The sequence below is a fragment of the Sorex araneus genome, chromosome 1, assembly GCF_027595985.1.
Source record: "Sorex araneus isolate mSorAra2 chromosome 1, mSorAra2.pri, whole genome shotgun sequence".
NCBI classification, from domain to species: domain Eukaryota; kingdom Metazoa; phylum Chordata; class Mammalia; order Eulipotyphla; family Soricidae; genus Sorex; species Sorex araneus.
The window spans coordinates 155,490,429-155,517,692 of NC_073302.1; the positions used below are offsets into that span (position 1 = coordinate 155,490,429).

The 27,264-nt window shown below is 38.4% G+C and overlaps 1 protein-coding gene across 1 annotated transcript in view; it reads left to right on the forward strand.

The window, feature by feature from the left end:
• Positions 1–27,264, forward strand: part of SCAMP1 (secretory carrier membrane protein 1) — a 96,041-nt gene that overhangs the window by 20,321 nt on the left and 48,456 nt on the right. Inside the window, exons 2-5 of the mRNA XM_004613142.2 lie at positions 809–886; positions 21,274–21,372; positions 22,581–22,689; positions 27,084–27,212. Of these exons, the coding sequence (XP_004613199.1) occupies positions 809–886; positions 21,274–21,372; positions 22,581–22,689; positions 27,084–27,212 (415 nt within the window). The remainder of the gene's footprint in view (positions 1–808; positions 887–21,273; positions 21,373–22,580; positions 22,690–27,083; positions 27,213–27,264) is intronic.

The following is a 27,264-nucleotide window of genomic DNA, read 5'->3' on the forward strand; positions in this document are numbered from 1 at the left end:
CCATTACACAGCTGTTCATAATTGAGTTTCAATCATACAGTGATCCAGCACCCATCCCTCCACCATTGTACATTTCCCAGCACAATGTCCCCTGTTTCCCTACCACCCCCCCCCCCCCCGCACCCCACGCCAGCCTCCCTCTAGGGGAGACACTTTCCTCCTTGCGTTCGCTCACTCGCTCGCTCTCTCTCTCTCTCACTCTCACACTCTCGCTCTCCACTCTTTCACTCTCCTTTTTTTTTACATGTATTTTATTGTCAGGAGAAATAATAACCTTTGGTGTTGGAACCACATTCTCTGGTACTTGAGATACTCCCCATTGTCTGGGGGACACACGGGGTAGGGGGTTGACCTTGAGACTCCAGAGTGCTGTGGGGTCACGCCCTGATCTCTATCGCCCCAGGCGTATAACTTTTTGCATACAGAGATATAGAAAAAAAGCAAGGACAGTGAATAAAAAAGGATGAATTTTCCATTTAATGAGACTTTAGATTTGCGAAGACTCTCTTATACAATCAGTTTCACAGAGCTATTAGGAGAGATAGTCTACTTTCAATCTTTATGTAATATCAGGTGGCTCATTTGCATCTAACCCAGTTTTCATTTGTTTTTATTTGAGGGTGTGAGGGCTGTGAGTTTAAATTTCAGCCTTGTTGGAATGGAACTGAATAAATCTGATAACCTGCTTTCTTTCCCTGTTTTGATGGATCACCAAAAGTTCAGATAAGGCAACAACTTGGTAAATATCAAACTGTCTTTTAAAGGATGAATAATCTCTTTTTTTTTTTTTTTTCAAATTTTATTCTAGGATCCATCAGTTACACAGGTGACAAGGAATGTTCCACCAGGACTTGATGAATATAATCCATTCTCGGATTCTAGAACAGTAAGACTATTCTTAACTGGAATACTTTTAAATGATGAAATTAAATAGTAATTATATCTTAGTTGCAATTATATTTTAGTTTGGTTAATCTTCTTTGTAAAACTGTTGATATTATTTAGAATATAGCAAGTTAAATTTTTCTATTTTTAATTAATTAATTAATTTATTAGTTTTTGGGCCATACCCAGTGCTGCTCAGGGCTACCTCCTTATTCTGCACTCAGGAATTAACTCTGTTCTCAGAAAAACATATGGGATGGTGGGGATTGAATCTGGCTTGGCTATTTGCAACTTCTACGTGCTGTACTAGCTGTCCAGCTCAACTTTTAAAAAAAAATAGCAATACCAGAAGTAATTGAAAATTACCATGAGTGTTGTAGTGATTGTGCTGAAAATTTTCTGCTAAGTCCCACAAAGCAAATTGCTAATCATTTCTCAGGAATTGTAAGTCTTAATAGAGTACTTCAAATAGGAAAGTGTGGTTTTGGTGTAGATAATGTGTTCATGGTAACTTAGGGTGATGCTTTTTTACAGAGGCCTACCTATGGAACTGTACATTGAGTATTTCTAAATTTGTGATTTGAATTAGGTTGCCAGCCTTCTGTTCTGGTAGGCTGCAATCTCTGAACTTTATCTGATGTAAGAAAGCATTTTTCGTACTGGAGCGATAGCACAGCAGGTAGGGCGTTTGCCTTGCATGAGGCCAGCCCGGGTTCGATTCCCTGCATCCTGTATGGTCCCCCGAGCACCGCCAGGAGTAATTCCTGAGTGCATGAACTGGGAGTAACCCCTGTGCAACGCTGGGTATGACCCAAAAAGCAAAAAAAAAAAAAAAAAAAAAAAAGCATCTTTCTCCTTAGAATTTGGTCTTGATTTATAGGTAAGGAGTGGGGGCAAAAATCACAGAGAACATGGGGCCTCCGATCCCTATTAGACGGACCACATGGTGAGCTTTATTATACTGCTGTCTCACAGATCCGGTTTGTGTTTTTGTTTTAACTTTTAGATGTTTTGTTGTAAACTGTTTTTGAGAATTATTGAGACCCCTTTTCTTTCCCCAGTTCCTCTGGCAGATGATGATATTGTTTCCTCTGTGGGTCTTTGACTTAGATATCACTCTTAAGAGACTATTTTTTAATTGAGATTCTGTGGTTTACAGTGCTATTTTAACCACACTCATCACCAGTACAGCCCCCTCCCTCTCCCAAGACCTCCAAGGCCCCTTCCTCCTAAATACCCCCTCCTGTGCCCCCATATGTGGGTCAGTTCTCCCATTATGTTGCCTTTTGACCTTCGTTGCTACCTTGCTGTGTATCTAGGAGACTCTTCATTTTAAATATTGTTGGTTAATCTCTTAAAAGATAATGAAGTTCTTTCGTTGTATGTTTGAATTTATATGCCAGTGTGATCCTTACTTGATAACCCTTCCTGATATTTTTCATAGTCTAGAAAATATTCTAAAAGATTAATATCTATTTTACTTGGAATTTTTTGAAGATATACTAACTTTTTACTTTCAGAATTTTATGTAGAGTAAAATCATCAAAATAAGGTTAAGGGGCCAGAGAAATATAATGTACAGGGTTAAGGTGCTTGCCTTGCATGTGAATGACCCTTGACACTATATATGGTTTTTTGAACACCACTAGTAGTGATGCCTGAGTGCAGAGCCGTGAGTAAGCTAAAGCACAGTGGATTATGGCCCACACCCCTCTACCAACCCCCCCCCCCCAAATAAGATTGAATTTACACATTTCACTTGATTTCAAAGCCTTGATTGAACAGCTTTTGTGTAGCAACTTCAGCTAAGGTTAGGGCTAGTTGTTGCTCACTGAGAAAGTAAATTCATATTCAACCACATAAAGTAGCTGATAAGTGACCAGTTTTGACACACAAATACAGTAGTTCAATATGGCTCAGCCTTTTAGTAAATTAGTTCATTGAATATGAGAGAATGCAACTAGTATTAATTGTAAAGGAGGAAAAAGAAGAGCTGGTATATTTTATACTGTATGTAGTTATTCTAAAGGGTAGAGATGAGAACAAGACTTTTGAAAGTTTGCCAGTAAAGAATAAAAAGATTTTCATATGAGTTTTGGGAGATTTTGCTAACAATAAATAGGTTTGATCTTTTTACAGTAGCAGGCGCTGGAGGAGGGGACTTGGGTCACACCTGAGTGTGCTCAGGCCTTACAGTTCTGCTTGGATGTGGGGGTGGGGGGATGACAGTATGGTGCTCTCCCCACGGGGCAAGTGTCTTATGCCATACCGTCTCTCTGGCCCCACTTTTGATTACTCTTATCGGTAGTAATTAAGAGGTAAACATTTTTCTGTGTGCTTTACCTGTTTGAATTGACTCTTAAAGCAACAATCAAGGTAGGTATTAATTTCCGCTTTTCCTGATAGACAAATATAGGTCACCCAGCTACCAACAGAGTGGGTTTACTGATACAACTGTTTTTTGATGACAGTTTTGCTTTTTCTATTCTGCTAGTGCAGACTTGAGAGAGAAGTGGCAGGTAGAATCTTAATCTTTAAAGAGTCTCACCTATTCGGGTTTAAAAAATTATACACACAAGTTATATTCAGGACAAATAAAATGTAAAAATGTGAATGGGTTGTGCTTCTAAATATTGGAAGTCAAGAAAATGTTTCCTAAATAAAGACTAGTCTTGATTGGTATTGGAAAAATTTATGTCTGAAACCAATCAGAAATATCTTTGTAACTTTGTAATTCATAGTGATTCAAATAATTAAAAACAAAAGAAAACCAAAACATAGACTAGACTAAGCCATCTAGTCTGTGAAAAGCCAGTTTATGGTAAAATACTTAATTTGATTAGCTGTGACAAAGTGTTAGAACCAGGTAAATTATTATAATGAGAGCACTTACAAGTCTTCAATTGACCATAGACAATCCATCTGACCTCTTTGGGCATCGTTAACAAAACTTTTTTTTGATGTGTAATGATGGATGTTTAGATGGTGAGTTTTAAGATCCTAATTTGAAAAGCTGGGGATATTATTGTACATAGAAGTTTACCTGTCTTTAATACTAAAAGCTTTTTTTTTTTGGTTTGTTTTGGGGCCATACCTAGCTCAGGGTTTACTGCTTTCTCTGCACTCAGGTATCATTCCTGGTGGGCTTAGGGGTTCATGTGGGGTGCTGAGGAAAGAACCTGGGACTGCCATCTGTGAGGCAGATGCCCTAAGTGCTAGACTATTGCTCTGGTCCCTGAAAAGCATTTTTTATGCTTTACTGCTTGTGGTTATTTTCTTTTGTCTTTCATTAAAAAATAAAATAAAATCTTTTCCTTTTCCCTCTATTTTCCACTGACTTGTTCTTCTATGAGTTCATTATCTCTTCCTTTTAGAAAGTCTTTGGGTCATTTAGAGTTTTGAATGTCATGAGAACTCTTGACTTTCATTCTCCCATTGCCATTTGGAATACTGTCAATTGACTCAATAGTTCTTTCTCCCTCCCCTCTCCTCTCCTCCGTTACTCTTGGCTCAGCACTCCTTTCTGACAGTGCTCAGGGAATGCTGGGGTTTGAACTCAGATTGGTGGTATGCAAGGCAAGCACCCTACCCACTGTCTTATTTTCAGGTCCTTAATTTGTGATTAAGGCATGGTAATTTACAAAATTTTTCACTGTATCACTGTCATTGATCATCGATTTGCTCAAGTGGGCCCAGTAACGTCTCTATTCAATCCTATCCCTGAGATTTTAGCAGCCTCTCTTTACTCATCCTTCCCAATGGTGCCACATTAGAGACTCTTCAGGGTCAGGGGAATGAGACCCATCATTGTTACTGTATTTGGTATATGAATACACCACCGGGAGCTTGCCAGGCTCTCCCCTGTGCGGGCAGTAAACTACAAAATTATTAATGATTGCATTTTAGGCATATGGTGTTTCAGCACCAATCCTTCACCAGTGACAACTTCCATCCACCAATGTCCCCAGTTTCCTTCTCACCCCATCCCCCACACCCCTGCCTATCTCTGTGACAGACTTTTTTTGGGGGGCGGGGGAAGGGGGAAGGCCTCACAGTTTACAATACTGTTACTGGTAGGGTTTCATGCCTGACATTTTCCAGCTTGACACCAACCCCCCTAGAGTGACCATCTCCCACTACTACTGTCTCAGTATCACCTCTCTCCATCCTGTCCTCCCCTCATTTTCTCCCTTATGTTCTTCATCTTACTGACGGCCAGTTTTCAGTTTCTGTTGCCTTTGGACAATTGTTATGTTATATCTTACATTTGGGAGAGATTAATCTGTTCAGTCCCTCTTTGTGTGACTTACTTTACTTACTAGCATTATACCCTTCAGAGAAGTACACATAGCAACAAATTGCCAGATTACATTTTTCCATATGGCTGAGTAGTATATTTTTTACATTTACCATAGCTTTTTTTTTTTTTTTTTAAGTCCAGTCAGTTGTTCTTGGACAGTTGGGTTGTTTCCAGATTTTGGCTTTTGTGCATAGTGCTGCGTTAAACATAGGATTGCAGATGTTTTTTCTAAATAGTGTGAAATAGTTTTTTTCTTCACCTAATCAGTTGCCACATCCTGTCACACCTCCAGTTGATATTATCTATCTATACTTTTCATTCCTGATAAGCTCTCCTAATTAATGTAACTCCTGAAATAATACAATGTCTTTATACCTATGTGTCTTTAACTTTCTTCAGACTTTCTTGGGGAGGAGGGGGTTCTCTGACTAAAATTATTATTCTAAGCAAAGATCAGATGTAGTCTATTCTCGTTAGAAAAGTCAGCATCAACCATATATAACCTACTTAGTAAGGCCTGTGGGATCTTCTGTGATTTGACCTTACTCTTCTTCAAAAACTGTGCTTCAGAGCTTCAAGTTTATGACACAAAACACAGGGAGTTTATCTCAACTTTTTATTCTCTGATGTTCCATTTACTTCATCTGACGTCATCTCTTTACTAACCTTCAAACTATCGAGACTCTCCCCTAAGCCTTTTATTTGAACATTGGACAGAGTCAGGAGAGACTGTGTGGTCAGGATTCCTGGCTTCCCTGGGTTTTATAATCTTAGCTAAACAAGACCAGCCTCATGCTCGGTATTCCACATTTTCTATTTCTCTGTAACAGATTACCAGAAATTTGACAGCTGGAAACAGCACCCACTTATTTCATGGTTTCTGAGGGACAGATCTGGATTCATTGTAAAGGATTTCATAGGGCAGTTAGGAAGGTATTGGTAGGTCAAGTCACACCTAGAGGCTTAATAACATGAATGATCTTTGAAACCATCTGCTGCTAAGCTCGCTCATGTTACCAGCAGAATCCTTGTGTTTGTATGACTGACAGCTCTTTTTGCTGCCTCATAACCCTCATTTCATGGGTGCTAGTCACAGGGCCTAGAATTTACATAATAGTTATTGTCACATGGGCTTTTCTAACAAGGGTGCTTAATTCATCGAGTCTGCTAAGGTGGCACCTTATATACTGTAACAATCTAGTGAATGACAGCCCATCACTTTATATTCTGTTGGATAGAACATGTTATTGCTCCTGTCCAAACTAAAAAAAAGGAGGGAAGAAATTATTAAAGCTACTAAAGGTTCTGCACACCATTTGGGACCTCTTTTATTGTTTTGGACCCAAGGATAAAATCCTGGGACCATGATCATATGATAGTGCTGAGCTACATCTAAGGCCCCAAAAACTTGTTACTGAGGGCCTTTGTTTTGTCTTGTTTTAAGCATGGGCCATTATGGGAACATAATGGCACATTAGGATTAAGGTAGTGTCACTCTGCATCTCTTAATGCCTATCTAAAAGGGTCAAAGTGCTGCCTCAGGACACCAGACCCTTCCTTTTTTTTTTTTTCTTTTTTCTCTTTGGGTCACACCTGGCAATGCACAGGGGTTACTCCTGGCTCTGCACTCAGAAATTACTCCTGGCCGGTGTTCAGGGCACCATATGGGAGCTGGGAATGGAACCCGGGTCAGTCACGTGCAAAGCAAATGCCCTATCCACTGTGCTATCACTCTAGCCCCACCAGACCCTTCTTATTTCGTGCTTTTACTGGGACCTATTTCACTCTGCCTTGATTTTTGTTTGTCTCCACAGTAAACCCCAGGTTCCATAGATGTGTACTCTAGTACCTCTAACTTCCTGAATTTCACAGTGCTTTGCACATTCCTTATCTCTTGCTTTCTCTTTCTTGAATTCCTGCAATTTTCTCCTCTGAGTGTTTTGTCTTTTGCTGTGTGGAATTTTGTCTTACTATGAGGATACTCTTTTCCCTATAACTTTCTCAAAACTGTTTCTGTTATACAGGGTTTCAGACAGTTCTGTATAAAGATAGAGTTAATAATTTCGCTTTTTCTTGCTTTTTGCTTTCTTTCTTCTTACTGTCTAAAGCTCCCACCTATGAATCTCATGTCATCCTGGTATAGTTAAGACCACTGCACATTATGGCTGTCCAGTCATATATTGGTTTCTGAATTGCTTCCATTTTTTTCTTTTTTAAAAAGAAAATTTTAATTTTAGTTACTTGCTCACCATTGCTTTTTCTACCACTAATCCTGTTTCGAGTCCTTAGTTGGTGACCTTTCCAATTATCCTGTCATTGCTTTGACCTTCTCTCTTCTATTGATATTTGCTTTCTTGTTAATCTCAAGTTACTCACTTGGTTATATGACTCAATCACTTAACTCTTTGATAATCGTAATTTCGTTTATCTTTTAGTCACTTTTTCTAGTGACTTGCTTCAAATTGTCTATATTAGCCACTTAACTGCCCACTCTCTTTTTTAAAATGTCTTTTCTCCTCACTCTCAGCTGATGACTTTTTATTTCACTGAGAAAATGGAAGCAGTTAGTAGTGAACATCCACAAACTCTCAGTATCATACCCATCTACTCTTCCAGATTTTATACCCATAATGTGCTTTCCTGCTGTAATAGAAAAACTATCTGTTTCTGTCTAAAGACATCCCCTCTTTATGCACTAGATTGTTTCTTTCCACTTTTGTTTCTAAAACTTTGTTAATTAGGGGCTGGAGAGATAGTATAGTGAGTAGGACACTTGCCCTGCACCTGGCCAGCCGGGGTTTGATCCCTAGCATACCAGTGATTCCCCAGCACCACCAGGACTAATTTCTGAGTGCAGAGCCAGGTGTAGCCCCTCAGTATCTCTGGGTGTGACTACGACCACCTCACCTCCCCAAACAAAACATTGGTAAATAGCTCCTCTTCTGTGTTACTACTAAACCGTCTGTTGGTTCATTCATATAATAGAATGTGTGTGTGGGGGGGGGAGCAGTGTGTGTGGGGGTGCCTACCACTACTTCAAGAAGCCCTGGAATTCTCAGCCAAAAAAGCCTTGGTGTACCTCAGATTTTAGACAATTTAACTTCTCTGTGGAGCTTAGTTGTGAGGCAGTGAAGTCAGTCATAGGCATGGCGACAGCTACTGGGGCTTCAGCAGAGGGGGGCACTTGGCCCAGAGGTTTCACCTGGGGACTCATGTATCTGAGAAATTTTTGTGGCTAGTTTGGGATGATGGATGTGCTTACTTGGCAGTGGTGGGGAGATGTGTGTGTGTGTGTGTGTGTGTGTGTGTGTAGCACTGTCCCGTTGTTCATCTATTTGCTCGAGCAGGCACCAATAACGTCTCCACTGTGAGACTTGGCATATTGAATATTGAATATGCCATGGATAGCTTGCCGGGCTCTTTAAAAGGGATGGAGGAATCAAACCCGGGTTGGCTGTGTGCATGGCAAACACCCTACCTGCTGTGCTGTCACTCCAGTCCCGTGTGTGTGTATGTGTATGTGTGTGTATATATATATATATATATATGTATATATATATATATTATACACATAAATGTAAAACCTTTCATTCTATCTTCGAATGAAATAAAAATTATCAGTGTAATAACTTTTATTGAATTATACCGTAGAACAATTTAAATGTACAATTCTAAACCTCTGTTGAGAACAGTATGAAGAGTTCTCAGTAAACTTAGAATTGAACTGCCATATGACTCAGCAATTCCATTTTTTGGGTATCTACCCTCAGGACACAAAAACATTCTCAGAAAGACATATGCACATCATTGTTCATTGCTGCACTCAGTACAGTAGCGAAGATATGGAACAAACGAAGGTGTCCATCAATAGATAAATGGACTACAAAGATGTGGTATATATACATAATGAAATATTGTGCAGCTGCAAGGAAAGATGAAATGCAGTTAGCTGCAACCTGGTTGGAACTGAAGATAACATGTTGAACGAAGTAAGCCAGAAGACAAATAGGATGATCTATATACCTGTGGCATATAGAAGTGGATGTGAAAATGTAAGCTTGGATCACCATTGATCCAGTGTTTAGAAAAGAGCAGGACAGAGAAGGAAAGAAATCGGGGAAAAGAAGAGAGTGGGAAGTAATGGGTGAAGAGGCGTCACGACTTGTTATACTTGTGATACAGGAGAGTAGTATGGCTGTACATCCAAAACAGCCTCAGCAACACGGGAAACGTGAGCCCTAAGCTGCTACCACTGGAACTTTGTAATGTGCCTGTCTAGTTGACAGGTGCGGGCTGGGGCCGGGCTTGGACTGGAGAAGGAATAGGGGAACATTGGTGGAGGGAGGTTGACGCTAGTGGAATTGGTGTTGAAATATCTGATGCTTTAAACTCAGCTATCAATAACTTTGTAAATCACCATTCTTTAAATTAAAATGTACAATTCTAGTGTAATCATAGACTTGCATAGCTGTGAACGCACCCTAAGTTTAGAACATTTTTATCAGGGCCTGGTGATGTAGTTCAGCAGTGGAACATAGGCCTCACGTATGTGAGCCCAGCACTGTTCTGCCCCACCCCCAAAGAAGAAAGAAAATAAAATATTTTAATTATTGTAATTATTCTCCGATCCCAAAGAAACCCTTTTGGGGGGGCACTTAGCTCAGGAATCACTCTGGGGTAGGCTTGGGCGACTATATGGAGTGTTGGGGGATCAAATCCAGTTGGTCACATGCAAGGCAAGCACCCTAAATGCTACATTACTGCTTCCTGCGCCCCCCCCCCCCGCCAGAAACCCTTTAACACAGAACAACAATGTAAATGTGATGTATAACTGACATAGACAAGGAAGGAATTAGAAAAAAGTTTGCCCTCTTATGAAAAACTATTCTTTTCTGTATACATAAGTATTGTAACCTGTCCTTTAGCATGTCAGCATCTGTCATCCTTTTGTTCTTGATCAGATGTCTTTGATCCTGTCTCTTTTGTGTATTCATATACAATGTTAGGAAGCAAAATATATTCTGTAGAAGGAGTTAATGCACTACAGATGCTAAGCATTGAGCTTTGATTCAACTTTTGGAACTAAGATTAGTTACAGCCAAGATTACTTAAGATAGAGGACCCAGAGACCCATGGATGATTTCTGATGTACCAGTATTGATATATGTATATAATAAAAATCACATTCAGCCATGCTACAGTGAAAATTGCCATGCCAACCACCCGAAAGTGACCAAATATGATTAAAATATGAGTGACACCTTGCCTTCTGGAAATCATCACAGAAAAGTCCTCCCTCTTTGAAATATCATGGACAATCTGCCCCTTATTAACTTACTCTTTCTGCAACTACATAACCTAGAAATTTGTGTAGAAGTGGTATTACTACTTCTGAATTATACCCGTGCTTTAGATCTATGCATGTACTCTTTTAGTAAATTGCATGCCTTACTTATAAGTGGTGCTCCTCTCTTGCAGTATCCTCTGATTCTGATTCACAGTGCATGTTATGTAATTAACTGTTTTATTTAGAAACAGTCTTGTTTATATTTTTGAGTATGTATGCACTCTGTTTCTTGAGTGTATACTCTTCTCTAGAAAATCTTTTATGTACCCTTTTTTCTCTGCTCAAATTCGAATTCTTTTCCTGTGTGAGTCAGATGGACCTGGTTTCCTGATCAGGACCTACTTACACAATTGCTGATAATTTAGAAAACTGTCTGGTAGCGGCAGGATGGGGTGGTGGGGGTTGGGATGGGGGTGGTGGGAGGGATACTGAGATCATTGGTGGAGGAGAATGGGCACTGGTGGAGGGATGTAAACTAAATACAAACATGAAAGTTTATAAGTTTGTAACTGTACCCCCATGGTGATTCACTAATAAATATTTTTTTTAAAAAGAAAAAAAAACTGTCTGGTAGCTCCTCAAACAGTATACCTACATACACAAAATATAATTACACAAAAGTAATACTTTGTCTTTCCTGGGCACTCTGACTGCACCCCCCCTTTATTATTTACTCCCTATTTATTCTTCCTCTCCAGTCCTAGACAACTCTGATTACTTTATATCTCTATACATCTGCATATTCTATACATTTTAAGAAAATGAAATTATGTATGATGCGTGATCTTCGGTGATTTGTTTCTTTCACTTAGCATAATGTTTTCAGGATTCTACTATGTTTTGGTGTGTATGTACTTTTATCCCTTTTTGTACCACATTTAATTATCAGTATTGGGCATTTAGGTTGTTTCTAATTTTGTAATACTATGAATATTTCCATAATATGTTTTGTGTGAATATGTGTTATTTCTCTTGGATATATAATTTGAAGTGGAATTGCATTTTATGTAAGTATACTGTTTGAGAAGCACAGAAACTAGGAGACAGTTCTCTAAACTATCAGCAATTGTGTAAAAGTTTGTTTCTCCACTTTCTTGTCAACACTTAACTTTCTGCTTACCTCATCTAGTAGATGTAAAGTGATACCTTGTTGCAGTTTTTTTTTTTTTTTTGCTTTTTGGGTCACACCCAGCCATGCACAGGGGTTATTCCTGGCTCTGCACTCAGAAATTACTCCAGGTGGTGCTGGGAGACCATATGGGATGCTGAGAATCGAACCCGGGTCGCCCACGTGCAAGGCAAATGCCCTACTCGCTGTACCATAGCTCCAGCCCCACCTTGTTGCAGTTTTGATTTGCATTTTCCTGTTGGCTAATATTGAACTCTTTTTTTTTTTTTAATTCGTAAATTGACCATTTGTTTACTTTAGAGAAATGTGCAGGGAGCTGAGGTCTTTGTCAGCTTGGGATCCTTTGATGGGGAGATTTTATTTTAGTGTTGTTGCTGTCTTTGTGGTAGTATGTGTATCTCTGCAAGTTGTTAAAGTTACAATTAGGAAATCTCATGGTAGATTTCCCTTTATCTTTTTTTAGTGCAGAGTTAGGGTGATGCAGAAATTTCTGTGAAATTGTTCCCCCCCTTTTCCCTTTTTTTTTTTTTTTATAGGAGTCAGACAGTGCTCAGGATTTTCTCCTGGCTCTCTGCTCAGATCATTCCTGGCAGGACTTAGGGGACACTGATATTTTGGGGGTCGAACCCAGGTTGACTGCTTGCAAGGCAAGCATCCCACTCCCTGTATTCTCTCTCTGACCCTTGCTTATTCACCCAGAATGGTGCTTTTAGAGAGTCCTGGCTATGCATCTTAGGTTGGAAATGACATGTGGAGATCTTTTTTTTTTTTAATATTTTATTAGTGAATCACCGTGAGGTACACTTACAGACTTAAAAACTTTAGTGCTTGCGTTTCAGTCATACAATGGTCGAGTGCCCTTCCCTCCATCAGTGCCCATTTTCCACCACCAATGATCCCAGCATCCCAGCTGTTAGAAAAGATGAAGTCATGAAATTTGCATATAGGTGGATCAACATGGAAAGTATCATATTAGGTGAAATGAGTCAGAGAGGGAAAGACATAGAAAGATTGCACTCTTTTGTGGAATATAAAGTAACAGAATGGGAGACATGTGGAGATCTTTGCTTGATTTGTTGTTGTATCATATCTGATGCTTGGTCTCTGGCAAATTAAAAATGATAGTCTTGTGAATAACTTGGAAACAAAGCCCGTTTTTCTTTGAAAATGCAATTTTCCTATTTCATGGTTTCCCAGAATTTCCTGTCAGCTCACTTAAATACAACTTGATCCAGATTTTTTTTTGGGGGGAGGTCACATCCGGCAGTGCACAGGGCTTATCTCCTGACTTTGCACTCAGAAATTACTCCTGGCGGTGCTCGGGGGACCATATGGGATGCTGGGAATTGAACCCGGGTTGGCCTCGTGCAAGGCAAACGCCCTACCCACTGTGCTAATTGCTCCAGCCCCCAATTCAGAATTTTTAGGTATTACAGATTATGGGATCTCTACAGATATGTTGCTAGAAATGGGCGTCTTTTTTTTTTTTTTTTTGCTTTTTGGGTCACACTCGGCAATGCTCAGTGGTTACTCCTGGCTTTGCACTCAGGAATTACTCCTGGCGGTGCTTGGGGGACCATATGGGATGCCGGAGATCGAACCCGGGTCAGCCGCGTGCAAGGTGAACACCCTACCCGCTGTGCTATCGCTCCGGCCCCCAGAAATGGGCATCTTGAGTGGATTGCTTCATCCTTTTTACTCATGCAGAAATGAAAAATTGGAAAAGAATTAAAAGCCATCATGACATAGGTCATTAACAATTATGGTAAAATCTGTACGTGATATGCTCAAGTATGTTGTGACTAAAGAAAATACTAGATTCCAGAGTTAGACAGAGCTCTAACTAATGTCAGTAAATTAAAAAACATTGTTATGGTAATAGCTCTCAGATTATTGTCGTTAGTAGAGATTTGTGCATCCCCAGCATCTTTCATGTTTGATGTTCTATAGGCAAACTAACTGCTCATGTGTATCAGATTACTTAGGTCTAACTCAGCATTCATTCTTATCTAGACTAATGTATTGTACTTAATAATTTATTTAAAGCAGTTAAGAATTTATAGTATGGTTTCAGCTGGGTGAATTCTTGAGTAATTTCATCTGTTTTTCATGAAGTGTGCTGTCAAACTAATTTTGCTATTGTTTTCCTGTTGCTACTTATTAAGCGACTGAGACCATAAGCCCTTGATATTCTAGTTGAAGGGCAACTAGGATTGAGTAGCTTAATATTTTCTGTTAATATAATATGTTGAAGTGGAAGGAATAGGCGTTTGGACAGAATACAAAATCATCTTGGTAACATGGTTACAGTGAAGATAAACATACTAAAAGTTTAAATTTCATTGTTTTAAGTATAATCACTGTTAACATTTTCGTATATTTAAACTTTATTCTAAAATTTAAAACTGATTATACTGTATATATTTTTGTATTAATAGTTTGCTTTTATCATTTACAATTGGTAAAAACTTCCCTCATTTTGTTATTCTTTCCAGACTTTTATAAATAGCTACATAGTAAGCTACATAATACATAAAACATCAAAAGGATGGATTGAAACAATAAATCTGTTATTTTTCTTTTAAATATTTGGATTTCTTTGAATGTGAATGCTATCGTAAATTGTAGTGAGCATCCATGGAATACACAGAGTTATGTTTATCTTGCCGTATCATAATTTTGGGGATAGAGGTTTTGGGCCACACCAGCAGAGCTCTGGGGCGACTGCTAGTGTTTGTGCAGTCCCGGTGCTCCAGCCGGGGTAGCTATATGCAAGGCAAGTGCCTTGACCACCATACTATTTCTCTAGCCCTGTATTATTATATTTACTGGGTGTTTACTGGTTATAGGGTATAAATATTTCTGTGGTTCTTACACGTCTTATATGTGTATTCTATTACATTTTCCCAAAAAGGGATGATAGTCTCATGCTAATAATGCTCTAAAAATAGATAAAATGTATATTTTTTTACTTTCTGAAGAGGTTGATATTTTAAAATTATTTTTATTGAAGTACACTGAATGTTTTGGATGCTTGTTTTCGGGACACATTGTTAATATACCGAGCCTACCATGTAAGTGCCAGTATCTCTCCACCAGAGTCCACTGCCTGGCTTCTTACACTGGATTGGGACCCCGTATGGAGTCGTATAACTGAATGTGAAAGTCTCAAATTTGGCAGCAGTGAAAGGTTCCTGAATGTGTAACAACCAAATATTGGTTTAAAATTCACCGCATAATGAACTGGAACCCTTTCTTGTAGTGCTTTTTCCTGTTTCCTTTCTCAGGAGTGAGTAAAGCTTAAGAAGTCCTAATTTCAAAGACACTTTAGCCCACATTCTGCTTCTCACTGCTTCGAGTCTAAGATTTGTTTCAGTAGACCTGTTCTACTCCCTTTTATTTCCTCCCTTGCTTTTTTTCTTTATAAACCACACATTTGTGAAATCATATGTATTTGTCTTCTTCTGACTTATTTCGCTTAGCTTGACTTCTGTTCTACCCACATTATAGCAGAATTTTACATTGCATCTTTTGTTGCTGTTTTTGTTTGGGGGGCACACCTGGCAGCTCAGGGCTTACTCCTGAGTCTGTCCAGGGATCACTCCTGGCTCTTTCTTTTGGGATCATAGGTGCTCAGGGGGACTGTATGCAGTGTTGGGGATTGAACCTAGGTCAATTAGGCACCCTACTATCTCTTCAGGCTCAAATTTCATCTTTTCTTACAGCTGAATAACTTTTTTTATATTCAAGGATTTTTTTTTAAGTTTTGAGGCTACATTTGGCAATGCTCAGGGATTATTCCTGGCAGATTCGGGGGACCATATGGGGTGCCAGGTAGTGAACTGGGTTAGCTGTGTGCGAGGCAAGCTCTATATTCACTGTACTGTCTGTTACTCTTGCCCAGTATTGCATATATATATTTTTTACCATAAATTCTTTATTCACCATTTATTGTTGGACACTTGGATTTATTCCCAGATCTTGACTATTTTTATAACACTGCAATGAATATAAGTGTGCATGTATGTTTTGAATTAGTGTTTTCATGTTCTTTGAATAGATACCTAGGAGTGGAATTTCTAGATCAAATGATAGTTCTATTTTAAAATCTTTTTGAGAAATCTCCAAACTCTTCCATAGACTGCTCCAGTTTATAGATCCACCAAAAGTGAACAAGTTTCCTTTTTCTTTGCATCCCACCATCACTTATTATTTCTGACCTTTTTGATACAGGCCATTCTCCCTGAAATGATTTGATTTGCATTTCCCTGATAAGATGCATTTTTGCACATGCCTCTTGGTCATCTGTATGCTTTCTTTGGAGATTTGTTTGTTCACCTTTTCTCCACCATTGTTGAATAATTGTGTTTTATTGTTGAATTTTGTGAATTCGGTATAGATATTGGATATTAGTCTTTTGTCAGATATCTGATGTGTGACTATTCTCATTCACTAGGACATCTTTGGTTTAAATGGCAGTAACTGGCTGAGAGCTTTTAGTTTCATGTAATTTCTTGTCTTTAGTTTTTGCTTCTGCTTTCCTTACCAGTGAAGTTGAATTTCTGAAGCCACCGCTGAAGCCAATGTCATGGAATTGGTTTATTTAATTTCTTTTTTTTTTTTTTAATTTTATTGAATCACTGTGAGATAGTTACAAGCTTTCATGTTTGGGTTACAATGTGTGTCATAGTTTCAAGTCTGACATCTAAGTCTTCAATCCATTTTTAGGTACCTTTAGTGCATAGTGTGAGACAGTGAACTTAATTTCATTTTTCCCCCCATGTGGTAGCTGTTCAATTTTTCCCAGCATCAATCATTGAAGGTCCTTTGTTGTAAATTAAGTGTTCATGCACATGAGAATTTATTTCTCAGTTCTATTCTGTTGGTCTGTGTGCTTTTATTCCTATTCCACACTTAAAAATCACTTTGTAGTGTAGATTAAGTTCAGGGAATGCAGTGCCTCCAACCTTTTTTCTCGAAATTGCTTTGGCTTTGAGGGTTTTCTGTAATTTTGTGAATATTTGTTCTATTTCCTCAAAGAATATCATTGGGATTTTGATACAAATTGTATTTTCTGTGTGATATATGTATAGGTATATGCATTATTAGTGTACAGTGCCTTGAGTAATTGCATTGACTGCTTGAGTCTTTCATATTCTTTATTAGGTTGATTCTTAGGTACTGAGTTCTTTTTCTTTTTCTTTTTTTTAAAAATTTTTTTGCTTTTTTGGGTCACACCCGGCAATGCACAGGGGTTACCTCCTGGCTTTGCACTCAGGAGTTACTCCTGGTGGTTCTCAGGGGACCATATGGGATGCCGGGAATCAAACCCGGGTAGGCCATGTGCAAGGCAAACGCCCTACCCGCTGTGCTATTACTCCAGCCCCCCCCCTTTTTTTTTAATGTAGGAGTACTGCTATTTATTCAGCTAATTGAATTAATTAAGCTGATTGAATTGGGCATGACTCAGTTCATTTTCATGTAGTGATAAAAGTGGTTGACTTTTTATTTTTTTCCTAGTTTGCATATAGAAGATACAACAATTTTTTGTCAGCCCTCACTTTACTATATTTACCTATTGTTTCAAAATAATTTTTATTGGTGTTTTTAGGGATTCCTTTGTATATCATCTGAAAATAGTGATACATTTAGTACTTTTTTTCCAATTTGGAACCTCTTATTTTTGTCTAATTATGGCTGGAACTTTCACTATTATGTTGAACAGTAGTGGTGGAAATTGATATACTTGTCTTGTACCTGATCTTAGAAGACAAACTTTCAAGTCAGCATTAGTACAGCGGGTAGGGCACTTACCTTGAATGTGTGACTGATTTGGGTTCAATCCAGACCCCATTTGGAACTGCCAGGAGTGATCCCTGAGTGTAGAGCTAGGAGTAAGCCCTGAGCACTGCCCTGTGTGACCCACCTCAAAAATAAAAAAGTATTAAGAAGAAAAACTTTGAGTTTTTCACTGTTAAGCATGATACTGATTCTGAGTTTCTTGTATATGACCTTTATTCTCTTAGAGATTTTCTTCAATCCCCATTTTATTGCGCATTAAACATTTTAAAATCACGAATAGATACTACATATTGTAAAAATGCTATCTACATTTATGATAATAAGAATGTTGTATTTTGCTGATGTGTGGTGTATTACATTAATAGATTTGTTCATGGCATTTTGAACAATCATTGCTTCCTTGATGTGAGTTCCACGTGGTTATTCTATATGATTCTTTTATCTCTTAATGTTGGGGCCTTTGTGTTTTGGGCCACATCTGACAGTGTTCAAGGACTACTCAGACTACTTCTGGTTCTGTGCTTCGGTGGTAGATAGTTACTTCCTGAGATGCATGTAGTGTTAGGGATCAACTCTGAGCCCCTTGCATTCAAAGCACATGTTCAGCCTTTTGATCTCTTTGATTCATGTACTAACATTTTAATGTACTGTTGAATTTGGTCCCACACGGCAAAGACTGGCAAGCTACCTGTGGTGTGTATTCGATACGCCAAAAACAGTAACAAGTCTCACAATGGAGACGTTACTGGTGTCCGCTTGAGCAAATTGATGAACAACAGGACGACAGTGCTGCAGTTGAATTTGGTTAAAATTCTGTTGAGGATCTTTGCTTTCACTGTTCATTAGGGATAGTGGTATGTAGTTTACTCTTCTTTTTGTGATACTTCTCTGATTCTGGTATCAGAATAATTTTGTTCTTTAAAAAAAATGTTTGGGGGCTAGAGCTACAGAGGGTAAGGCATTTGCGTTGCCTGTGGCCAACTCAGATTTGATCCCTGGCACTGCCAGGAGTAATTCCTGAGCATCAGCAGGTGTGGCCCCAATTCCCCTACCCTTTCCCCGTTCTAAAAAATGTTTGAAAGGGTTCCTTTTCATTGGAAGAGCTTGAAACTTGAAATATGTAGGCGGTAGGTTATCTTTGAAGGTTTGCTAGAACTCTATAGTAAAACCATCTGAATCTGGTCTTTTGTTTTGGAGGAACATTTGATTTTTGTTTTAATTTTCTTGCTTGTAATTGGCCTGTTTAGATTTCCTATTTCCTATAGGTGGACCAGACCTAGTGGTGCTCAGGGCTATGAGTTTAGGTGCTCCTGGAGGTGCTTGGGGGATCATTAGAGTACTGAGGATTAAGCCAGTCACTTGTAAGGCAAGGGCCCTACCTTCTATTCTATCACTCTTGACCCAGTGATTGAGATTTTGTCTTATCATCTTGGTTTTGAACTATTACACCCACAAAGCTCTCAATTTTTATTTCGTCAAATATTTGCTTTTCTATTTTTTCCCTCCCCTCCTTAATGTTTAGAATGACACCTGATTATCTTATTCCCAGATACGTGTGTGTGTGTGTGTGTGTGTGTGTGTGTCTACACACAGAGACACACATACAGGGACATTCTTGTATTCTAAAGATACTATACAAAATCTGGTTAATTTTTTACATTTGGTTTTAATTCTTTTGGAATTTAATAAGGCAAGATAAAGAGATGTGATCCCCCACCCAGCCCCCATGGATGCTTAAGTATCCCAGCAGCATTCATTGGTAGTCATTCCTGTTCCTACATCTGAATTGTTCTTGAGGATATGCTATATGCTTTATTCAGTATTTGCCCTTTTTGTTTTCTATGATTACGAAGTGGTATGTCATTGCTTTGCACTTGATTTCTGATTAGATTTGACCATTCAGTAATTGTTATCTTTTTAGTTTTAGATAATTTTTGTTTTTCTTATTCTTTATTCATATTTTCTGCCTATTTTCTATGGTTGCATTATGTGAATTATAATGGCCTGCCATGTATTCCGGGTTATACTTTGTTGTAAATTTTATAACCAGTTTCCCCTTGTGTGTTCTTGATTTTTCACTATTACTGAATTTGAATTTAGTGTGGTTTATGCTTTTTAACCATAGTAAATAATTATTGAGCACTTCCTGTGTTTTATGAAGTTTTAGGTACATCATATTCAAAATAAAGATTACTAGAGACTACAGTGGAGGAGTTCTTACGTAGCCTGAATTCATAAAAATCTTCATCTGTTTTTTTCCTTGTAGTGTTTTAAATTTTGACTTCTAAGTTAACAGTCTACCTTCAGACTTACTTGTTTTGGCTATACCTGGCAATGCTCGGTTACTATTAGCTCTGTGCCGCATTCTGGCAATGGTAGGGGGACCATATGTGATTATGGGAATCAAGCTATTACATTTATTTTTATACATAGTATCTAGTGGGAAATTTACTTTAGTTTTTTAATTTGAGTAATCAGTTTTCCCTGAAAAAATAAGACACATGCTAATATTTATTTACTATTTTATACTATACCTCTGTTGGAGATCAGACATGCATTTTGTGGGGGTTTTGTGCTCTTTCTATTTAACTTTTTGTTGGGGAGAATCCTGCTGTATCAGTAGTGTCTTCTGATTTGGTAATTTTCCTGATTTCTGAGCTTCTCGTTGCAGCTGCTTGCTAACATGCTTTCTTGCCTCTCCCCTACTTCCTCCCTGTCTTTCCTTTCTCTGTACTTTGAGCTCCTCTCCTCACTCCTCCCCTCCTGCTTCCTTTCTTTGTCTTTTTACAACTGTTTGAAAGAGTAATTTTTTTAGCTTAAAAATAGAATATTGAGAGGAGAAGGCAGTGATATAGAAATATGTTTCAAGGGGAAAAGGATAAGTATACAGATTCTTCTGATAGCAGTTTGCTGAGATCCTCCAGGTATTTTTTGGGCACAGGTAGAAGAAAAGCAGGCTGTTTGTGTATATGCCTACTTCTGCCTTATTTCAATTAAATTCAGTTAAAATTCAAAAAGACACTTTTTAAAAATTTCTCCCTCAGACCTTTTGATAACTGCTTTGTGTATGCATACATGATACTAATAGTAACTTAATTCTCCTTTAGTGAATGGGTAAAAATTGCTTGATTTGTTCTTAAATCTTAATACTTTCCAGTACTGCTAATCTTGGTTAACGAGATGGAATTATGCTTATGCGGCTTATTTTCTATTCCTCGAGGGCCTCTTTTCTTAGAATTCTGCCTTGAGCTCTCTGTTTACTTTCTTTAAAAAAAAAAAGTGTTTGTTGCTGTGAGGTAGTACCTGGTGTCCCCCTGGGGCCACCAGCCCTCACTCAGCCAATGCCTTGTATATCCTCGCCCTATGCTCTATCACTTCAGCTAGTTCCCCATCTCTTAAAGGCTCATAATCTTTCCAGGGCATTGGCATGTAGCTTTCTTAAGTGAGAATTGACATTTTTACTTGGTGTGAATTTTTAGTTCAAGGCTCTCTCTAGTTTTTGAAAAGGAAATAAAAACAAAAAGGAAATGAAAACAAAAGACTTTGTTTGTTATATGTAGTTTCCTGGAGGAGGGAGAATGTTTTTGGTGTAGTGTTAGAGGTATTGTGCAGATTGAGGAATCAAGAGATGAGTATGTAGAAGAAAGTGGAGCGCTTAAGAGGTTCTTTGCCACACACTTGACTACTGAAGGAAGCGGGTGGGGGTGAAAGGCAGTTTCTAGCATTTTATTTTTTATTGGTGTTTATAGTTCTTACATTGAAGCTGTGTATCTGTGTTCATGTCATTTATTCTTTTTAAAATCTTTTTAGGCTCCACCTGGCAATGTGAAAATGCCTAATGTCCCCAGCACACAGCCAGCAATAATGAAACCAACAGAAGAACATCCAGCTTATACACAGATTGCAAAGGTCAGTGCATATTACACATGTGAATTCACATGGGAAATGACAGTACTCAGTAATACTTGCTTTAAGAGTGAAATAATTATTCATACAATTCGTATTTCTTGGGAAAAAAATTGGGGGAGGCCAGGAGGCAGTGCAGAGGTTAAGGTGCTTGTCTGCAAGTGGCAGACCCCGGTTAGGTTCCCGATACCACACATGGTCCCCAGAGCACCTCCAGGAGCGATCCGTGAACGCAGCCAAGGGTAAGCTCTGAGCACTGTGGGGTATGTTTTCAAAACCAGAACACTGAAAATAAAATTTCAATGTGTCTTTTGGGCCGCACTCCTTCCTTAGAGCTGAAGGGGCACTCCCGGCAATGCGTGGGGGAACCAAATGTTGCTGGAGATTGACTGAGCCCAGGCCGCCTCTATGCACAGCATTTGCTCTAGCGCATTGAGCTCTCTCCAGCCCCCTTCGTTAATTTTCAACTTACTCATGAATTTGAGCTAGCTAGCTTATCAACACTAATAGTCTTTTTCAGCTGATAGCATTTACTGTATCTCATTATTAGCATTTATGAATTCATATGTTATTCTGGTCTTTATATTGTGGATTTTTCCCCTCTGGTTTCACTGTTTAATGTGCAATACCATTAAAATAACAGTAATAGAAAAATAATTTTATTGAGAGAGTTTCCTGGCTAAGCAAGAGATAGTGGTAGGAAATTTGCGGTGGGAAAATATAAGAACAATGCTGATGAATAGACTGCCTGATATTATTTAAAAGCAGATAAAATTATAATCCAGAGTTAAGAAATTCTTATTTTTTTGGCCCATTATCTTACTGAATATAAGATATTGCATTTCTTTTTCACTAACTACCATTTATCCCACTTAAGAGACCGTTTATTTTGTTTTCTTTTCATCTATTTTCCTCAATTGTTCTGCTTTTTATGTGTAAAGATTCCCTTAATTTTATCATTCCAATTACCTTACCACTATTTCTGAGATTTTTTTTCTTGTCCTTATGTGCTCAGCATTTCCACTGAGGACTTGTATAATGAGATAAAAAATGGGCCCAGTGTCTTCATAATAATTTTTGAAATTTTTATCTTTAGTGATTTCTTATATTTTGAAAGCATTTGAAAAAAATTTTTAGCATAGGATGGAAGTAGCAGAAGGTATTCCATAGTTACAGTATTTTATACTTCTAACTTGCTATTTTTTGTTTAGGAACATGCCTTGGCTCAGGCTGAACTTCTCAAGCGCCAGGAAGAACTAGAAAGAAAAGCAGCTGAATTAGATCGTCGAGAGCGAGAAATGCAAAACCTCAGTCAACATGGTAGTAGGATTCTAAGACGTTTAAATTTAAAATAACTTGCAGAAACTTTAAATTGTATCTAGACTAACTCTGTGAAGCATTTGTTTTGCAGAAAATTCCTGCCCTGTTTTTCTTTTTCCTAAGGAGATTAGACAGTAGATTTCCTTTTTTTTTTAATCAATTATTATTTTTTTTGAGTCACCATGAGATAACAGTTACAAAGCTCTTCATGAACAGGTTTCAGTCTTACAGTGATCCAACACCCATTCCTCCATTACTGTCCGTCTCCGACCACCAGTGACCCTATTTCCCTCCAGCCACCCCCCTTCCCCAGACTGCCTGTGTGACAGATGCGCGCTCTCTCTCTCCCCCCCCCCCCTCTCCTTCCCTCTCTCTCTCTCTCCCCTGTTCTCCCTCCCTTCCCCTTTTGGGCATTACGGTTTGCAGTACAGGTACTGAGAGGTTACCGTGTTTGTTCCTCTACCTACTTTCAGCACTTAGTTCTTATCCAGAGTGATCATTTCCAACTGTCTTTGTCATAATGGTCCCTTCTCTATCCCAGTTGCCTTCTTCCCCAGCAACTGAGGCAGGCTTCCACCCTTGGACTAATCTACGATCTGCTTCTACTATCCTTGGGTAGTATTCTCAGATTATTAGACAGTAGATGTCTTGGTTGATGATCATTAGGCCTCTGATCTTGGCTTCTTTATGGTAGACACTTTTAGCCTCATCACATAGTCATTGAATGCAAATATTGTTTATTTCATTTTATTCTAACACCTGAAGCCTTTGCTTATGTACTTGGATTTCTTTGGGCCTGTTGAAACTATGAGGATATCGGACTGTGGCTACATTTAACTGCTGTAGACGCTTAAAATTAAAAAAAAAAATTCTAGTCACCATAAAATTACAAAGTTATCTTTGATTGGACTTCAGGCACACAATGTTTCAACACTGATCCCTTCACCAGTGTCCACTTTCCTCCACCAGTGCCCCACCCCTTAATTTGCCTCCTACTTAACAGTCTGCAACTACAATAGGTGCTTTTTTTAAAAAAAAAAAAAAAAGTAAGTTTTGCACTGTGGTTTACAGTACTGTTGTTCACCCACTTTCCATGCCGTCTCCTCCTCCCAATTGAGTGCTTCCCTCTACCATCGTCATTGCCTCCTCCCAGCCTCTGAGTGGTGTGGTTCCTCCTGTATACCAGTTCTCATGTTCTTTGTTTCCATCGTCTTTGGCATTCATTATTCCATTGTTATGTTCCTTATCTGGGAGAGATCACTTCTGTCGGTCTCTCTCCTTCTGACTAACTTCGATCCCATATCCTCCTACTCTCTAGGTCCCTCCACGTTGCACCAAATTTCATAACTTTAGCTTTTCTTACAAGCGAGTAATATTCCATTGTGTATCTGTACCATAGTTTTTTTTTTTTTTAAATCCCTATTCTTGAACACTTGGGTTGTTTCCAGATTTTGACTATTGTGGACAGTGCTTCGAGGAACCTGGAGGTAAAAATGTCTTTTCTCTGTTTTGTTTTTGGGCCCTGCGGGGAAATTCCAAGAAGTGTAGTTACTGGGTCAAGTGGAAGCTCAATTTCTAGATTTTTTAGGAATGCCCATATTTTTTCAGAAGGCCTGTACCAGTTGACATTCCCACCAATAGTGAATGTGAGAGTTTTTTCTTCCCTGTGTCTGTGCCAGCTTGGTTCTTTTTTTGTGTGTGCCACTCTCCGTGGTGTGAGATCATATCTTATTGCTATTTTGATTTGCATCTTCCCGATGATTACTGATGCAGAGCATTTTTTTCACGTGCCTTTTGACTATTTGCGTCTTTTCTTTGAGGAAATTTCTGTTCGTATCTTCCCTCTATTTTCTGATGAGGTTTGGTTGTTTTTTCTTGTAAAGTTCTACCAGTGCCTTCTGTATATTTGATATTAACCCCTAACTAATTTCTTCCATTCTGTGGGCTTTGTATCCTGGTCATTGTTTCCTTTGCAGTGCAGAAACTTTACTTAATTTAATGTAGGACTGCTGTTGACTCTTAACCTCTGATTTATTCTGCTTTTTTTGGGGGGGGGTCACACCTGGCGATTCACAGGGGTTACTCCTGGCTCTGCACTCAGGAATTACCCCTGGCAGTGCTCAGGGGACCATATGGGATGCTGGGATTCGAACCCGGGTCGGCCACGTGCAAGGCAAACGCCCTACCCGCTGTGCTGTTGCTTCAGCCCCCCTGATTTATTCTGAACAGTTCCAGATTATCTGCCTCATCTTCTTAGCGTATCTGAGAAATGTGTAAAAAAAAAATGTGATGACTCTAGGAAGCCTAGATTATTTCCATGATTTCAAAGTGAAGTAAAATGAAGAATTGATTATTTGCTCTGAAATCTGTTAAGAGTGTGATTACCAGGAGTATCTTCAGGGCAAGTTCAGCCTTGGGGTGAGAAGGAATGATAAATCTGGATTAGGAAGTCAGGTAAAGTGATAAGGCTAACAGAATGTGTAAGGACCACTTGAGGACACACTTACTCTAGGTCATTTTCTTGCCTTGCAATATTAGAAAACATCTATAAAAGAAGAAACTAAACATTTAGGTTGAGCTCACTATTTTTAAAATGCCAGCAACTAAAATATGACCTATTTTCTTAGGATTGACTAATTTAAGTTTTTTTCTATGAAAGATGTTGTAGTTCAAGTAGTTAATTAAGGTGGAAGTCTCTTAGTGTAGTCTGTGAGGGGGGTTTAGTGATAGAAACAATCTTTAGGTTTGCTCAAAGCCTCCTACCTAGTGAGAGAAAAGGCAGTTTCTGAGTCTGTTCAGGGCTGCTTCTCAAGCAGTCCGAGAAATGCAGGAACCACTTGAAGTTTAAAAAGAGTTTTAAGTACTGGAGGCATATTGTTGGGGAAAATCAAATAGACTATATTACTTTCGTCTTTAAGAAATATGTAAAAATCTAATTTTTAAATTGTGTTTTTTAATAACTAAAATGAGAATATGGCTTTAGTTTCTATATTTACCCCTTTTTAAAATTACTTGCTTTTTGCTTTTAGTTTGTTTTATTTTTAATTTCTGCTACCATTTTCCCTATATTATTTTTTGTGTAATTTCCTTATATAATCCATTTCCACTCTTCATAACTTCACTTTTCCTTCAAGTTTTTGAAGGTGCTGTAATTCCTTAGCTTCTTTCTTATTTTCTTAATTCTTTTATAATAGATTTTTCTATTTGAATCACTGTGATATACACAGTTACAGAGTTGTTCATGACTGAGTTTCAGTTATATGTGTTCTAGCACCCATCCTTTCACAGCTACACTTTCTTCCACCAATGTCCCTGTTTCTCCCTGCCCCTCATTTACGTTTTTCCTTTTAGGCACTGTGGTTTGCATTACTGTTACTGAAAGGGAATCATGTTTATCACTTTATCTTCTTTCATCACCTAGTTCTTGTCCAGGGTCTTGTGATTGATGTTTCCTCATCGTTTCTAGCTTTCTATTTGTGTATTAAGGATATTTTTTTTAGACAGATTTCTATACTTGATTTTTTTGATAATGGTTAATCTGTTCATGGAGTTATCAGTAGAAAATCACAGTATTAAAAACTGCTCTTCGGGGCCGGAGCGATAGCACAGCGGGTAGGGCGTTTGCCTTGCACGCGGCCGACCCGGGTTCGATCCCCGGCATCCCATATGGTCCCCCAAGCACTGCCAGGGGTGATTCCTGAGTGCAGAACCAGGAGTAACCCCTGAGCATCGCTGGGTGTGACCCAAAAAGCAAAAAAAAAAAAAAAAAAAAACAAAAAAACTGCTCTTCCCTCTCTGCTTTGGATAGGAATTACAACATACATAAAGATTTAAGATACAGAAGAAATTGTAGAGATTTTAAAACTGCTTGGTGTCTACATGAGTGCTATATAGGACAGGGTCATAGGATATGTCTGTGCTTATTTATATTGGCACTAGAGTTAAACCCCAGGGCCTTGTCACATGCTCCCCAGCTGATGAGTCACGTCCCCAGCCACATGTTGTTTTTTTTGACTTTTTTTTATCTTCTACTTTGAACTGTTCATAATTCCTGATGAGCATTATTTATGTGTATGTATATGATACTGGCAAATTCTTTTATATGTTCTAGAGTGAGATCCTCCAAAAAAATGTAAAAGCAACAGTTTTAACTTTTGCATAGAAATGTAGAGACAGTGTTATTTTTGTAAAATATTCTTAAAAAAGAATGCATACTCTATGATACAGAAAATAGGAGTAGCACATATGGGCTATTGCCCAAGGGATGTGCTCAGAACTAAAGCACATGACTTGCTTGTGTGAGGGGCTGTTTGATTCGTGGTACTGAAAAAAATTCTTAAGCAAAAGAAAATTCTTTTTGCTAATATAGATAACTTTTTTCTTTTAATTTGCAGGCAGAAAAAATAATTGGCCACCTCTTCCTGACAATTTTCCTGTGGGACCTTGTTTTTATCAGGATTTTTCTGTAGACATTCCTGTAGAATTCCAAAAGACAGTGAAGATTATGTACTATTTATGGATGTGTAAGTATAGAATTATATGTTTGCTCAAGTTCATGTTTTGTTTTCAAAAATC